The sequence below is a fragment of the Colius striatus genome, chromosome Z (assembly GCF_028858725.1).
Source record: "Colius striatus isolate bColStr4 chromosome Z, bColStr4.1.hap1, whole genome shotgun sequence".
NCBI lineage: Eukaryota > Metazoa > Chordata > Aves > Coliiformes > Coliidae > Colius > Colius striatus.
The window spans coordinates 2,515,639-2,532,918 of NC_084790.1; the positions used below are offsets into that span (position 1 = coordinate 2,515,639).

General features: G+C 52.5%; 1 protein-coding gene across 1 annotated transcript; it reads left to right on the forward strand.

Moving 5' to 3' along the window:
* Window positions 1-7,684: 7,684 nt before the first annotated feature.
* VAT1 (vesicle amine transport 1) lies at window positions 7,685-16,836 on the forward strand. The gene is made up of 6 exons (XM_062017178.1): window positions 7,685-8,041; window positions 9,526-9,733; window positions 10,064-10,234; window positions 10,323-10,412; window positions 11,321-11,562; window positions 12,610-16,836. The coding sequence occupies exons 1-6, from the start codon at window positions 7,712-7,714 to the stop codon at window positions 12,709-12,711; spliced, it is 1,143 nt and encodes a 380-aa protein (XP_061873162.1). The 5' UTR covers window positions 7,685-7,711; the 3' UTR covers window positions 12,712-16,836.
* The last annotated feature ends 444 nt before the right edge of the window (window positions 16,837-17,280 follow it).

The window sequence follows — 17,280 nt, forward strand, 5'->3', positions numbered from 1 at the left end:
ATGTGCCAGTGTGTGCTTTAGAGAGGTGGCTGACAGCATGAGCCACACAGGTCCTGTGTGTTGAGATGCACCCCTGGGGCAGGGGCTAAGTGCAAGTGGGGCTGAAGGTGTATCCTCAGCTCATTCAGCTGGTTAAGGAGAATTTGGGTCCCCCCTAGTCATCACATACCAGACAAGAACTTAGAGCTGAGGGGGTGAGGCTGTCCTGGAATGTCCTGGAATCGCAGTAGCACAGCTCAGGTCCTCACCCGGCCTGACTCCTGCGTTACATGGGGCAGGAAACTGTTCTCAGCCGACTCCTCATTCAGAAGCTTTGTGATGTGCATTGCTGCAGCATCTCTGTGCCTCCCAGTCTTGCCTTAAGCAAAGTGATGAGTAACTGTCACATGCTTGTTTCCTTCCACTCTCCCGGAGGAAAGGAGCTTGTGCAGCACTGTGACATGTTTTGTAAGCCCTGTAGGGTTTTTTTTTTGCCTTCTCATATGTGTGCATGTCACTCAGCTTTTATGAGGAGGAATGGAAAGAAAAGTTTGCTGCGGGTAAAGAAGTGCTGGGTGGCCATAGGTGTCAGCTGGAGCAGGCTATTTCCCTGGCCATACCCCTTCTTCTGAAAGACTTCCACTGTATTTCTCAATAGGAATTAGATATTGCTTCCAACAAACAGAATATGGTGACTCCACCACAGAGGAAACAGGAAACTTTCTGTAGCAAACCGCCCCAGGCCCTCATTTGACTCCTCTCAGGGAAGGAGAGCAGCTGAGAGTGCCTTTTGCTCGAGACCACCTGGGCCACTGTCACTGCTGAGCCTCGGGTCCCATTTGGTGCAATGCACCTTTTGGCAGGCAACACTTGCAAAATATGTTGGGCAACCTCCAGTCACGGTGTAAATTTTCAGAATAGGATGCAGAGAGAGACGTGCTGTGACTATCACCACGTCTGGTGAGGCGACAGATGGCTCCCACACATTTGCTCCTGAGAACGGCTTCTCCAGTGGTGAGATCCTCCCTTGCTCTCAGGGATGCTAATTGCTATTATAAATTAACTTTGTTGTGTTGTGTTCGTGTTATTTCCTGCACAAAGGAACTGGAAAACATCCTGGGGACCTGTATTAAGGAAATGCACTGAGAGAAACTGACCTGTAGCAAAGGACACTCAGAGCCTGAAACCTGGGAGTCTGTGACGTCTCCTTCTCGTGCCTGCACAGAGCCTCAAAGTCTGGTCCTCTGCAGCCAGTCATAGGCTCTGGACCTCCAGATGTGCCGAAGTGGGTCAATGTAAGTGAAGAATCTCCTGTCCTCTGCACACATGAGAGGTGTACGTGTCACCCAGACAGAGCTCACGCCCATCCCATTACTCAGTGACACTTTCTCCAGATGTTTTAGGGTGTGTGCAGTGTTAACTCTGCACCTGTTTGTCTCAGTGTGCAACACCTTCTTTCCACCGGTCAGAACCGGGACAGAAACGAGGGACACGCTTTTAATTTCACGTCAGATTTACTCTTCAGTACCTTTTTTTTTGGACTTGTCAGACACGTGAGAGAGCTAGAAACTTGCCAGGCAAACCTGCAGAGTATTTCTGACTGTCAACAGCAGTTAAATCATTCAGCCCTGAATGGTGTGTTATTTGAAGGCTTCCCCTAGGAAGATGAAGAGGTAGACAAGCAGCAGAGTTTGAATGCACACAGCAGAAAGGAAAAGAAAAAAAAACAGATACAAATAAACAGCAATTAGGAAGGTTAAAAGAAAGAAAGGGGGGGGGGGAAATATCCCAGCCAACTCTTCTTTCATGTGTCCAGCCTGTTTACGTTCTGCGCTGGAATAACGTTGATCTGACTCGCTGCTGGCATTAATGAAGTCTGCACCTCTGGGTGAGCAATTTAATTTATCTCAGCAAGCCAAAGCTCATTATAACAGTCCATAAATGCTATCAGATGAAAGCAGCATCCTTCAGCAATCTCAGGGATTAAAGCAAGGAGGCATTCAACTGACAAGGCTTCCGCTGGAAAGACTGCAGTCAGAGCATTGTGTGTTCCAGGCTGAGGAGGCACAATGCCTCAATTACTGCTGCGGATTTCTCTGTGTAGGGAAAGTGATCTGGAGCCTCTGCATCACTGCTCTGGAGGTGAGCAGCTCCCTTTTTTTCCACCCTCTCGCTCTCTCTCTCAGGAGACCTCTCCTTAGGATTCATCAGGCCCATCACCAGCTGGAGAGGCGTGGAGGGGTGGGTCTGGGGGACTCCACAGGTTGGCTGCAGAGTGGTGGCTCTCCTGCAGGGAACAGGAGGCTGCTCGGAGGGGCAGGGGCTTGCAGCACCAAAGGCACACAAAGAGGGTCAGGATGGGAGGACGAACATGGCTGATTCTGTCCCCTTTGGGTGCAGAAACCTCCTTGCTACAGCTGTCCCCTCCCATGCTGGATCTAGCTACTTGAAATGCAGCTTCCCCTCGCCCTGCTCTAGGTGGAGGCACTGCAGCAGCACACACGGTCCTTCCCATCACATCCCCTCCGCTGGGGCTGCCAGCACCAGCCCAGCTCTGGTTCTGGCTCTGGACCAGCCCGGCTAGGATGCTCCCTGGGAGAGGTGCTGGGTGCAAATGGTTTCTCCAACAGCAAGAGTGATCTCCATCACCTTCACGTTTGAAATCACCCATGGAAATGGAATATTTTCAGTTTTGCAGTTCTTTCTTTGTTCGTGGAGAGTGGTGGAGATGGAGAGGGCAGGGAACGAGCGGAGATGAACCCTCACTACTTCAGTTTCTTTTCCATTCAGTTTTGAGCATCAGTTACACATACTGAATATGAAGTAGGGAAAAGAGTGTTCCTTTTGAAGTCTTCCTTTAAGTGGGCCCAAGCCAGTGAGGCAGCATCCTACAGGCTGTTGCGGATGTCCCTGCTGAAGTCTGAGGGATGTGGCTTCCCACGGGCTGGTGCTGGCTCTGTTGCCCTAACCTTGTGTCTCGTGTTTCAGTACCATACTTGCTTTTTCTTGCAAGGATCATAGAATAATTTTGGTTAGAGAGGCCCTTTAAGCTCCTGGAGTCCAGCCCCTGCCCTCACCCTGCCCAGCTCACCACTAACCCCTCAGCACCTCAGGACCACAGCTTTGGGATCCCTGCAGGGTTGGGCACTCCCCCAGCTCCCCCGGCAGCCTGGCACAGGGGCTGACACCCCTCTCAGGGAAACAGTTCTGCCTCAGCTCCAACCTCAGCTCCAACCTCAGCCTCCCCTGGGGCAGCTCAGGACCATTTCCTCTTGTCTTATCACTCATTGCTTGGGAGAAGAGATCAACTCCCAACTTGCCACAACCTCCTTTCAGGTAGTTGTAGAGAGTGGTAAAGTCTCCTCTAAGCCTTCTTTTTCTCCAGTCTAAACAACTCCCACATGCCTGGGGTGAGCCACAGGAATGATGGTGCACAGAAACACAGGGACTTACCAAGAACTGAGGCCCTTGAGCAGCAGCAGCAGAGTTTTCAGTGGTGCAGAGAATACCATTTCCCATTGCAGTGCACACACATGCTGTGTGGTTAACAGCTGCTTGAAAGCCACGACGGGCACACACTGAGGGGAAGCTGGTGTGTTTTCAGCAAGGTAAGACATGCTGACCAAATAATCAGCTTCTAATGGGTGCACAGCATGTGGATGTGCAAAGCCTGTAATGTTGGGACTATAACTGTCAGGAAATTATTGATGCTGTGGTGGAAGATTTATTTCACAGGATTTCTCTCAGGACCACAGCAGAGAAGGTGCCAGCCTCCAGAGGAGCACATGGTGGGATGTTGTTCAGTGCACACCTGGAAAACAGCCACGTCTCTTGCTTGTGCTGCACTTCCTCAGCCTCTGCTCTTTGGGTTTGTGCAGGAGAAGGTGCTGGAGCAGCCTCAGCCCAGCTAAAGCGGTGTTCTTTGTGGGAACAATGCTCTGTGCTGGGATGATTTCTTCAGTCTGCTGTCACACCATGAGGAGCGAACTCACGTTCGCTGATGCACGTTCACTGAGCATCAGTTTCCACTTGACAATCGCCTCCATTGTCTCTGTGATCAAAACAGCAGCGCAGGGAGCTGTGGCTTTGAGTGGCAGGTACGTCTGAGGGGTTGTGTCAGATCTCTTCCACCCGCTGCTCTACCTGTCACATCTAAATGTAATTTACTATGATACAGGCAGGGTGTCATCCAGGATCCACAGCATCCCTGGTACCTGTGATGCAGCTGGGAGACTTCATCTGTGTCTGCCTCTGTGAGCATCTCAACACTCTGCTTACACAAGTGAGGAAAAGGCACAACAGAGGCAGAAGGAATCTATCTCTCGAGTTCCCAGCAAACCCAGACAGATGGGCTGAGGTCAACGCTTGCTGTAAATCCAGGGTGCCAAAATATAGAGCCCTGAAAACATCACTATGGGCCCTGGTACCCTGTGGGGTCCGACCACAGCCCCACAGCCTCTTCCAGAGCTCTCCTGATACCCAGCTTGGGTGAGACCTGAGGCCAAGGCCAAGCTCCCACAGGCAGCAGACTGATGACCAGCAAACTGCTGCCAGGGTTTCTTATCTCCTCTCCGTTTGTTGTTCCAGTGTCCTTGAGAGGAGAAGAGAGGGAAGTGAACAAAGAACCGAGCAGGGCAGGCTGGCACGGTTCCTGCTTGCAGGCACATCCTCCTCTCCTTCTGCCAGAGGATCAAGGGGAGCAGCAGGAGGCTGTGCAAAACCAAGCAGGGAGCTCAGGGGCAGGCGTGGGGCTAATGGAAAGCTGAGTGTCTGAAAGAGAGATTGTGAAAACAGCTTCCTCAGTGGTCTGTGCGTATCTCTGTCTGTGAGTCACAAGCCATTGGCATCCTGGGATGTGTTAAGATGGGTGTGGGCAGCAGTTTCAGGAAGGTTCTCCTCCCCCTCTCTGCTCTGCCCTGCTGAGGCCTCATCTGGAGTCCTGGGGCCAGTTGTGGGCTCCCCAGCTGCAGAGGGACAGGGAAGTGCTGCAGAGAGGACAGCAAGATGCTCAGGGCACTGGAGCATGTTCCTGCTGAGGAAAGGCTGTGGGCCCTGGGGCTGTTCAGTCTGGAGAAGAGGAGACTGAGGAGGGGTCTCATCAACACTGAAGTACCTGAAGGGTGGGTGGCAGGAGGATGGGGTGACACTTTTTTCTGTTCTCTCCAGTGACAGGGCAAGAGGAAATGGACATAAACTGGGACACAAACAGTTCCATTTAACACAAGGAGAAACTCCTTTGGTGCTGAGATGAGGCAGCCCTGGCCCAGGCTGCCCAGGCAGGGTGTGGAGGCTCCTTCTCAGGAGGTTTCCAAACCCACCTGGACACATTCCTGCACCACCCCTGATCAAGGGGAACCTGTTTTAGGAAGGGCTTGAGCTGGGTAAGCTCTAGAGATCCCTTCCAACCCCCACCATTCTGGGATTCAGAAGGCTTCAGTGCCTCATCTGCATGCTTCTGTGCAGTGAAAGCCCACATTTGGAGAGCTTGCTGGAAAATGAACTGGAGGAGTGAGCACCAATTCCAGTGGGAAAGCTAACACCTCCCTCCCTGGCCCACACCAGCGTCCCATCCCCTGTGAGCAGCAGCCAGCTCTTGTGCCATGCTGGGGGTGGCAGAGCTACAAGCTCAGGGTGCCAGATGTGAATGCTCATCCTGGCACAGGCACTAGCACCTCCCCCATCGTCCCACCCTCCACAAACAGCAGCACTTCACCCCCACCAACACACTGGCAGACCAGCGACTAGGCTGAACTGTCCCTCTTAAACCTGCAGCTTAAATACAGTGGGGGAAAAAACTGACCACAGCAGAACATAAACCAGATGGGGTAAAGTAAGATTTACGGAGAAATTGTTACTGAACTGAGCTGGGGAGGAAAGATTAAACAAGGAGTATAAAAGAGACAAAGGCAGCAAGAGCAGCCTGCCCAATCAAAGACCTGCCACCACGGAAAAAAAAATACCCCTATCTGATCTGCCTTAGAGCTGCATACAGCTGGAGAAGCCCAGCAGGAGAGGAGTCTGACTCCTCAAACCCACTACCTCTGAGCCTTTGGGAATAATCTGTTTATGCAGGCATCTATAGGGGTTGTCTCCCAGCAAGCATGTTTCATCCACCACGACAGCCCTGAGAAGTGAAAATAAACCACGGATAAGACAAATGTTAGGAGAGACAGCAGTAGGAGACAAGGGGTTGTGCTTTGACTGCTTCTTCCTAATTTTGGGCATGGGAGATGCCCAGATATCACAAAGGCACATCTGTTTTTCTCAGAGCTGAGCAATGGCAAGTAGAGGTGTAAAATAGCTGTCCAAGCTGGGCTTGTGGTCCTGTTGTGCAACTGGACACAAGCCTCTTCCTTATTCCCACTACAGCCATCCAAACACCCATAAACATGCACCACAGCTGAGCCAGATGATGTGCAGCCTGCTCCAGGCCTCTGCCCTCCTGGCTGCTTTCCTGCCTTTGTGCTTTGCTTCCTGAGCAGCCACAACCATCCTCCCTGCGTGGCTCCAGGGTCAGCTCAGCCTGGAGCACAGCCCCGCAGCACAAAGCCACATTCAGGCAAAACTCCCACTGGCCTCGAGCAGCAGACGGCATTCGCCTGAGGAGTGGGACTGCTGTCACAAACAAAGGCCCTGGAAACGTTTGCTAATCCATGGGCTGGCCAGAGCCTTCCATCAGATGCTGTCAGCAGTGTTGGGAGTGCCCTGCCCAAAGCAGGCCTTGTGCCAGGTTTTGCTTGGCTTGGGAATTCTGGAGTACTGGAGCGACCTCCCCACTACACGTTTTGGTTATCTTTTGAGTGGTCTTTGCTTTCTTCTTTAGGGGATGAGTGTTTTTCAGGGGCTCCTTGACTTGTGTGACTCGGTGGCAAGTGTGATACGGGGGAGCTGGACATAGATCCAAGCAGTGAATTCATGGAGAGGGCTGCTGTCTGCTGGCAGATGCTTCCTCACAGGCAGCAGAGGCTGGATCCATCGATCTGTCTGCACAGCCTGCCTTGTTTATTTGTTTTTAGCCAAGGGACTAGAGCTCTACTCCTCCCTCTTGTCTGTGAGCCAGTCCGTGCCTCATCTCCGCTACATGCAGCCATTTCAGGGCTAAGAGCAGAGAGATGTTTATTAAACCTCCCTCCATGTGACATCAGTTACTCACACTAAATTGTAGCAGTAACTCAGCGAGATGACATTCCAGCAAAACAGCCGTTTCAAAGGTGTCTCCAGAAAAGATGTGAGCAGTTTTCTTCCTTGAAAGGAATCATCTACCACGGGAAGGGAAAAAAATAGGGGGGGGGGAGGAAAGAGAGACTCTCCACGCACTGCAGCGTGGCCGGGGAACCACGGGCGAGCTGCCGTCCCCAGGGCTGCGGCCCGAAGCAGCTCTCGTTAATTAACGGCCCCGCGGAGGGTGCACGGGCAGATCTCCCCTTTCTCCCCGGCACCGGCTCCGCACCCGCCGGGGGAAGCATCTCCTCGGCGGCGGAGCCGGAGAAGCCCCTCGGGACCGGCCGCGGGGACGGAGCTGCGACGGGACCGCGGCCGCGCATCTCCCGGGATCCCGCGGAGGGGCGGGAGGCGGAGCCGGCAAGCGCCGCTCCTGCGGCCGCGGTCCCGCTCCGCGCCGGCCCGTCCCGCCCCGCGTCCCGCCCTCCGGCCGCGCCCCGCGCCCCGGCTTTTCCCCGCCCGCCGCCGCCCCGCGCCCGCAGCCGCCGCCGCCGCTCCGCTCTGCTCCGCCATGTCCGCCGAGCCGGCCCCGGCCGCCGCCGCCGCCCCCGAGCACACCCCCGGCCCCGAGCCGCCCGTCGGCGGCGGGGAAGCGGCCGAGCACCGGGCGCTGGTGCTGACGGGTTTCGGCGGCTACGAGAAAGTGAAGGTGCAGACGCGGCGCGGCGCCGACCCGAAGCCCGGAGAGGTCTCGGTGCGTGTCCACGCCTGCGGCCTCAACTTCGCCGACCTGATGGGGCGGCAGGGGCTGTACGACCGCCTGCCTTCGCCTCCCGTCTGCCCCGGCATGGAGTGCGCCGGGACCGTCCGCGCCGTCGGCGAAGGCGTCAGCGACCGGCAGGTGAGAGAGAGCCCCGTGTCCCGCTTCGCTTCGTCCCGTCCCCGCCGCACTGCGGTGGCCGCGCCCCGCCGGGCACCGAGCGAACCCGCGGGTCACCGTCCCTCCGACGGGACACGGCCCCCTTCCCCTTCCTTCGCCTTCCCCTGTCCCTCCGACGGGACACGGCCCCCTTCCCCTTCCTTCGCCTTCCCCTGTCCCTCCGACGGGACACGGCCCCCTTCCCCTTCCTTCGCCTTCCCCTGGAAGCCGCCGCCGCGGTCCCGCCCGTGCAGGCTCCGCGGCGGCTCAGCAGCAGACAAAGCCCGTCGACAAAGGGGCCGCGCTGTCTCCGCCCGGGCCAAGCCTCCTGCGCCCCCGGCTGCGCTCATCCCGGAGCGGTGAGGGGGCTGCCGGCTCCCCCCGCCCAGAGACGAGATCTTTGGGGTTTGGGGTCGTGTTCCTCGGTGGTTTTGCGTGCGTCGGTTTGTCTTCTTGGTGGCTGTTGGGCTAAAGCGTGACCGTGCTGTTTTTGAACGTGTTCGTGTCCGTTCTCTTACACTGCACGAATACAGAAGGAAATGGCTCCAGCTGCTGCGGAATTGTCCAGAGCCACTTCAGAGCCGTGAGGTGTGAGCATGAGCAGATTAGTTGCTCTTGGTGCCGGGTTTATGGCCCGGGAACCCATGCCTGCAGCATTTCTAACACCTTGAGAGGGACAGAGGAGTTGGCTCTGCATGTCCCCAGACCTTTGGGTCTCAGGGCTGTTACCGTGATGGTGCTTTAAGATGGTTCTTGGGTGCACAGTTAACAAAACAAATGATCTCGAAGAAAATCTCAATGTGTCAAAGATGATTCTCTCCCCAGGAGGAGGAGATTTTGGTTTATTCAAGTGTAAATGCCAAACCCACACACCAGAGCAGCCTCTCTGCTCTCTGCCCCTTGACTGCCTGCTGTTTTGTGGTCTCTTTCCCATTGCACACTGGGCAGATGTTTCTCCTCCTGGGGGATAAAAGCAGATTTTGGAGGATGCCTCAGACTTCAAGCCTGAGGCTTAGAGCTGAGAGGTTTTCCTAAGGCTGGACATGCCTCCTCCAGGGTTGATCCTGTTAAAACATTTCTTCAAGCCTCCTGCCTGGTGGCAAAATGATCCTCATGAGAGGCAACAGTAAGATTTTGTGGTGTTCAGACTCCTGCTGCCAGCTTGGGTGGGGAGGGCAGGACATGGTCTCAGTCTCCCTTAGCTCACTGGGGGGGTCTGTTGGTTTGGGCACCTGGCAGTCAAGCAGCACACTGGGTGCAAGCCAGAGCCTGGGCCACCTGCAGCCACCCTGATGTGATGAGAGGTGCAGTGGTTTGCACAATGAGGGGGGCAGAGGCTGCAGATTCCTACCCGAGCCCAAGGATGCTGCAGACCTCTGCATGGAAAACAGCTTGTGATTTCTCAGGGTGTGATGATTTCTGCTAGCCTGGGGATTGTTTCAGGCTGCTCTGTCCTCTGATTTCAGGTTGGTGATAAGGTAATGGTCCTGGCTAGGTCAGGGCTCTGGCAAGAAGTTGTGAATGTACCATCCAGTCAGACCTTCCTGATGCCTGAAGGGATGAGCTTCGAAGAAGCAGCTGCTCTTCTTGTCAACTACATCACTGCCTACATGATCCTGTTTGACTTTGGAAACCTGAGACCCAACCAGAGCATCCTCATCCACATGGCTGCAGGTAAACAGTTCTTGCCAGCCCATGCTGAGGCTTTTAGCCTCAATGCGCGGCTCCTGAACGGATGGCACAGGTGAGGAAGGGATCAGAATGGGGCTGGACTGACAAAACACCACCTGCCAGAGCCGTGGGCTTCATGCTGCACCAAGCACCAGCAAATGCTGAACCTCTTTCCCAGCATCTGGGCTTGGTCCTCTCCACAGCATCCCAGGCATCAGCCTCCCTGAGGCAGAGCCTTTATTCCCTGCCTTCCCCAGGGATAATTTACCTATCCATAGGCTTTTCTGCCTGCGGGGGCTCTTTGCTTCAAAGTCTCTCACTGCTGGTTTTCAGGTGGCGTGGGAACTGCTGCCATCCAGCTGTGCAAGACTGTAGAGAACGTCACGATTTTTGGCACAGCATCCGCCTCCAAGCATGACTCGCTGAAGGAGAGCGGAGTCGCTCACCCCATCGACTACAGAACGATGGATTACGCAGAGGAGGTCCGGAAAGTCTCTCCCAAAGGTACCTTGTGCTGGAGGACTTTTCCAACTGCCCTGTATGTCTTTCAAGTGTAAAGAAACTTCTAGTGACTTTCAGTTCCTTCCTCCAGGTGTTGACATCGTCCTGGACCCCCTGGGAGGATCCGATACAACCAAAGCATTTAATCTGTTGAAGCCGATGGGCAAAGTCATCACTTACGGTGAGAGCCACGTGTGGTAGTGTGGTGAGAGCTCAAACCCCAGCTCCTGGTAATGTTCCCAAGGCACACAGCTTTGAGGGACCATCACTGTGTGTAGCTCTGTTTTTTCACAAAGGCCTTTTAGGATGCTTTGTCTGGGTGAGGCATGGAGGGGAGGGAGATTTCTGCCTTGTCCTGGGAGAGCTCTGGTTACACGCTCCAAAGTGCTTTCCTCCCGTGGTGAGATCTCTCTTGGAGTATGAAGCTGGTGCCTGCAGGGCAAGCTGGAATGTCCTCCCAGGAACGCTGGCACAGCTGTTTTGTCTAGGCTGATTCAAGGGACAGCACTCATAGAGCCTTGCTTTTTTTTTTCTAGAGGATGTGTGGGTGATGAGGTTTGAGGCTACTGAATACTTATCTCTCCATTCCCCAGCCTTGAAACACTGTGATTTTTGTCCTGTAGACAAAGCCCTTGCACAACCCCCACTGGGATTCCAGACACTTGCACCAGTGTGCTGCTTCTGCTTGCAGCCTGTGGCTTCCCCTGAAGAAGCCTGTCTGTAGGAGAAGGGCAGTGCTCTCCTGCCAGCCTGGCTGGATCTCACTTGTAACCCTCTCCTACCCTTTGCTGACTCTCTTACTAGCACTTTCAGTCTAGCTGTGTTGCTGCTGCCTTCTAAAAGAGCAGTTGTTCTATATCTTTGCAACATATGAGTGCCAATAATCCAAATTCTGCCTATATTGAGGCCAAGGCAGGGACCTGACTCGACTTAAGGTCAAGTGGGCAGATCCTGGCGTGGTCCAGCTCTCACCTCTGTCCTCCATCACTGTGAGTGCCTGTCACCCTGCATGTTGTCTGAGCTCTTGCCTGGGTTGCCCACTGCCTGTCGTGTCGTGTTGGTTCCATCCGAGTCTTGTTTTCCTCCTAGGGGTAGCAAACCTGCTCACTGGGCAGAAGAAGAACCTCATGGCTATGGCTAAAACTTGGTGGAACCAGTTTAGCATCAATGCCTTGCAGCTCCTACACCATAACAAAGCCGTGTGTGGCTACCACCTTGGATATCTGGATGAAGAAGTTGAGCTTGTTCGGGGTGTTGTAGCCAAGCTGGTTAACCTGTACAATCAAGGCAAAATCAAGCCCAAAATAGACTCTGTATGGCCCTTTGATCAGGTGAGTCTGAGCTAACAGCACCTAGAAACTACTGCACCTAGAAACTGCCTGCACAGGGAGCTCTGGTTCAGAGTGAGCACCTTGTTCACAGGGGCTGAACTGTTGCAAATGTTTAACCATCTGTTCTCAGACATCCCATGCCTGTTTCATTTTAGGATATTAAGGGTGAGTAAAGTGTCTGGGCTCTTACGCTCTGGTGCACAGAGCTGGGCAATGCCAGACAGCATCCCTGTGGAACAGGGCAGGTGCTCAGCTGTGCTCCCTGGGCAGCAGCAGCCCATGGAGGGGCTGGGTTGTGCATCAGACTGGAGTCTGCACCCTGTAATTAAGCAGGCAGCTGGGAAGGTTGCTGCTGCCCTTCCATGGGTGAAAAAGAGCCCAGGCAGTGAAGCAGAATGAGGTTATTGGAGGGAAGCAGCAGGTTCTTCAGCAGCTCTGCTGTGCTCAGTGTCGTTACGTCGATGTGTCCAGGCAGAGTCGGGTTCTTCCCTTGGAAATCCTTTGCTGGGCCAGGACTTATTGCAGAGGAGCAAAGGACTTTGGTAGCAATCAGTTTGTGTTGATACCTGAGAACTAGCTCGATGCAAGCGCTGAAGGAAAACACCATGGATTGCAGGTCTGGCACAGGTGCTGTTTTGCTTAGAAACAATCAACATCTGTGCATCTTTTGTTCTGTGGCTGTGTGGATGCTAAAAGCATTGTCCTTCTGGCTGGGTGTCTGCAGTGCTGTCCTCTGTTTGGAAAGGAAGCTGTAGTGACATACATCACTCTCCGACAGTTTGTGTGACAGAGCATCCTGGTGTATGTCACAGTTGGTCTGTGTGAACTCCTGGACCGTTTCTTATAGGCAGGCTGGGGGTAGCTGCCCAACTCTGTCCAAGATGTCTCTATGCAGAGGCATGTGAATGCTGGACATTTGCTTGGACTGCCAGGAAAGCTGCCTCCTGGGTAGCCCTCAGGCTGGTCTAGGGGGAGCAGAGGGCACAAGAAGGGCATGATTCTGCTGCATAGTGAGTGTGGGTTTCACAGGATTCCTATTCCTTCCAGGTGGCAGACGCCATGAGGCAGATGCAAGAGAAGAAGAATGTGGGAAAGGTCATCCTGGTTCCTGAAGCACCCAAGGAAGAATCCAAAAAAGAGGAGAACTAAGGAGAAGAGATGTGTGTAGATTGTGAATTCATGGTTTTTAACTCCCTGATCTCTTTGAGACTTGGAAATGGGCAGATCGTTAGCTTCCATCTTCACCAGTACAAGAACATCATGGTTAAAGTTCAGCTGAGGTTTGCATGCTCTTAGTGTGACTGACCCTTTGCCAGATAGGCCTCCTGCTCTCTGTTTTGAAGCCTGTTTGTTTCATACATTTTTATAATCACTTATTTCCTTACTGCATTTCCAAACTAACCTTATTTTTATCTGGCAGTGCAGCTGAAGCTTCCAGGCAGTCGATGATTAACGACTGCATAGCCCATCACTGTAAAGTCAAGATGTAACATCCTGCATCAGCTGCCAAGTATCTCCACAGAAGCTGAGCCCTGCTTGAAGCACTTGTGCTGTCGCCTTTTAGAGGCTTGTTGAGCAAGAGAACGGGCCAAACTTGGGTTGTTTCCCAACAGCCCAGAGGGAAAACACAGCTTGCCTAGTTTAATTCCAGCATGGGCTTACTCTTGTGTTCACACTAACCACACTCTTTCCCCTCTGCTTTCGTAGGCCTCTTAACACCAGTCAGATAGTATCAGGTCATGCTCTCTTTGCCCTGTAAGTAACCATCTTGGCATTTTGGAGTCTGTGGCATATTGCACTTCATTTGCAGTCACTTCCTGTGTGCAGTCAGCAAATAACCTGACAGGCTGGGCCGTGTCTGAATACAGGTCAAAAAGTTTCAATTAGGTAACTTGATCTTGTCCGTTTCCTGATTTCAAACTGTACAGGGAGATCTAAACTGTGTCTGATTAAGTTTGGGGTTGTTTTTTTTTTTTTTAGAGACCATAAGGACTCGACTGTGTCTCAGATGACTGGAAAAAAATTGATGTTGGCTTTCTGCTTTATTAATGTTGGGCTCCGAGTGGATATTGTTAAGGCTAAACTTCACCCTCGTGTTTGTATGTCCAAGGGCTGCAGTGTTGAATCAGACTTCAGCAAGATGGGAACAAAATTAAGCCCCTGTTAATGCTTGCTTTGTGCTGTGCCCTGTGTGCAGTTTGGGAAGGAACTTGCAAGCAGCAGCCCTGTAAGCTGCTTCCCAGGAGCCTGGGCTGGCTCTCTCTGTGGCACACCACTCTGTAAAGCTATTGCCAAGTTACCAGTGTAGGTGGTAAGCTGCCCAGCACTGTGTCAGTCTTCTTGGCCTGGGCATCTTGGGTAGTTTAAATCGTGATTTCCATTCTCTTCTTGTTGGATGTCCACTTAAACCAGCTCTCACCTTGTGGTTCAGCGCTGCAGTAGGGCTTGACTCTTCTTTCCCTGAAACTGCAAGTCTTGTGACCCTTGGGCTCTCTTCCATCACCGAGGGTTTAGGAGCTGCCTGGGGTGCTTCTCCCAGACCAGAACTCTGTTTATTTTCCTCTTTTATTTCTTCTGTGCATTTTGGAAGGTAGCTATGCAGAGCCCAAGCTTGGTTCTGTGAGCACTTCATGTCCTGGGGGGTTCCCCCCTTCCTGCCAGACCCTCTTTTCAGCACCAAGTAACTGTGGTGGTGGTTGTGCTCGCTTTGAGGCCCTGCCATGGACTTTAGGTGCTGTGAGCTTTTAGGATTCATTGGGGATATGAAATCTGAGGGTGCCAGGAAGAGCCTGCTCATCATAGAAGGGCTCAGGCTCCAGGAACAAAACCTTGCTGCTCGGAGCTCTGCTTAACCAAATCCCAAGGAGGGCAGGCGCCTGCTTGGTGAAGGGCTCTGTGTTTGTAATCCCTTTTGCTACTGGACTGCAGCCAAGCACTGTGCAAGGCTGGGGGTTCCTGTGCAGATGAGGCGTGTGGCTTGTTCCTGGGCCAGCTCTAGCCTCCAGTGAGGCTCTTATTTGTCAGTGTGGCTTGTATTTCTGGTGCTTGGGCTTAGTCCCTGGTTCTTTAGAAATATGTAGGCTTCAAGGGGATTCACCCTGGCAAACTTTTAAGGGTTAAAACAACCTCACTCCTTACACTCTCAGAAGAGGGCTGGAGCCCTGTCACAGATCCTTGTCAGTCCACTTCTTGCACTTGACAAGTGGACTTCATAAACATTGTCTGATGAAACTCACAAGCACAACTTTTCACCTTTCCAAGTCCAAAGTCTTGCCACTTCTCCTTTGAACCTGCCCTGTCCTGCTAATTTAGATTAAATCCAACAGTGTCTAATGCTAATTTTGCCAGGTCTGACAACAGAAAGACTTTCTAAATTGCTGAAATTTGTCTGGACCCATTCCTCTGAGAACTTGGACTTCACCTTGATCCAATGGCACCCAGCCCTGCACATCTTCAGGCCCTGCACCCTCATAAAGGGGCAAAGCTTATCAAATTGTGTTTCATGACAACATCCTCTTCCTTGCGTTACTCTGGGCTAAGTTCATGCTCAGTGCCTTATTTGGATGGCCTTGGAGCAGGCAGCAGAGCAGGGCTCTGGCAGCTTCCTGGTGCACACCTCTCACGCTGCCTCGTGGTAATGCCACTGAAAGCAGGATCTCAATGCCTTCTACATGCCTGTAAGGATTAGGAAGGCACTAGAGCCTTTTCCATTCTGGCCTTTCAAAAGTATTGCCAAAAACACCCTTCTGATAGGACTCTTGCTCTGTTTGGTGAACACTGGTGGTGTAGTCTGGCTTACTGTGAATGAGACGCTCCCTTCCCATCTATCGCAGCCTTTCCAGGGCTGTCCTCATGGTTCTGTGCTCCCCAGGCCACAGGAGCTGTTGTAGAGCCCCAGGGCATCTCTTTGGCTTCAGCCAGTCCTTGCCTCAGCTTTGGCTGGCTGGAAACAACCCCAGCTCCTGACTCTGTGGGTTGCTGCTGGTGTATCTTCTAGCTATAGATTCCTGAAGCCCTTATCAGGGCAGGAGTACAAAGTAGTCACTCTCAGTTAGAGTTTAGCACCCTTAGTTTTGTGTCCCTTGGTAGCAACAAGGTTTTCTACACAAAACCCAAGATAAAATGTAGCCTTGCTCCCCACTGCCTTGCTGACCAGTGCTCTGCTTAAGGTGGTTGGGGTTTGGTTTGGAGTTTCCTACTGTTTTGGTTTCTAATGGACATTTTATGGGCCAATGAGTATGGAACCTCTGTAAACCAACTTCAAGTGTCTTAATAAAGTTAACCAGCAGGTTTGTATACTAAGGACCAAAGCAAACAAAAACCCTAGGATGAAAAAAATATCATTCCACTCAGTGTTGATTTAACTGTTCAGGGCAGTTCTGCTACTTGAGGAAGCAGGGGATTCCTGTGCTCAAACTGTGTGTGCCATTCCAGCTGTCAGAAGTGCAACTTGATGTTTATTTTACTGCTTGTCTCTGACCCAAATGTTGTGCCATGAGGAGTCCAAGTGGAAAGTGTGAGTAAGGAGTGGATGAGCAGAGGAGAGGCATCCCCAGCCCTGCCCGCTGCTGGGGCTGCTCCCCTCTCACTGCTGCAGTCGCCTTCCCCAGGCAGAACACAACTCCTTTGCTATCACCAGGCAGCTTTTTGTCATGGGTTCGACTCTTTGGTTTCTCCCAAGCTCACTTGTGATGCACACTAGCTGCAGGAAGAGGCAGGAGCTGGCACAGAGGAGCATGACCTTGGCCAAGTACTTTGAGACGGGGAAGTTTAGCTGTACATTTCATTTCAGGCATCTGTATCGAACTAGAATCGATTGACCAGGGAGAAGTGAGAAGCATTCTGGGCTCCAGGCTTTAATCAGTGCAGGATCCTGGCCCGCTTACAGCTGCTATCGTGGGTGTAAAACCACTCTTGTTGCCTAATGAAGTCCCTGGTGATGGCAAAGTGTGGCTGGGAAGGAGCACGTGAGCGTGACGTGAAACGCATTAGGCTCTGAGCCTCTTTACAACATATGGTCTGATCTGTACTGTCTTGAGTCGTGTTGATTTGCAGGTCTGTGCTGTGAGTGATACCCACCCTACAGACAGGTGGCAAAAAAAAAAAGGCTTTTGGTTTAAAAAACAATGTATTCTGCTTTGTGCGTGTAACCAAGTTGGACAGAAAGCAAACGTGCCAATGCTGTTTACATGACTATACTGTGTAATGCTCCTCTGTCTAATGTTACCATATGCCTTATGTGTGTCAAATGTTAATTAAAAGCATAACAAAAACCTCAGTCCTATGCTGCTCAGTCTTTTGGGGGAAACTTTGGACCCCAGCTCGGCCTCTGGGGCATTTTTATCACTTCTCCAGACAGAGGAGGGTTCAGTTTGTAAATTCTGCCTTTGCCAGGATGAGAATCATGCTATCACAGAATTGTTGCAGTTGGAAAAGACCTTTGAGATCATCGAGGCCAACCCCTCACCCCACACAGCCATCAATAAACTAACCCGTACCCCTCAGCACCTCATCTCTGCACCTTTTCAGTCTCTCCAGGGATGGGGATTCCCCCAGCTCCCTGGGAGCCCATTCCAGTGCTTAAAAACCCTTTCAGGATAAAAAAAGTTCTTCCTAATGTCCAATCTAAACCTCCCCTGGTGCAACTTGAGCCCATTTTGTGTTCTAGCATTTGTTACTGGAGAGAAGAGGCCGACCCCCACCTCACTGAAACTCTCC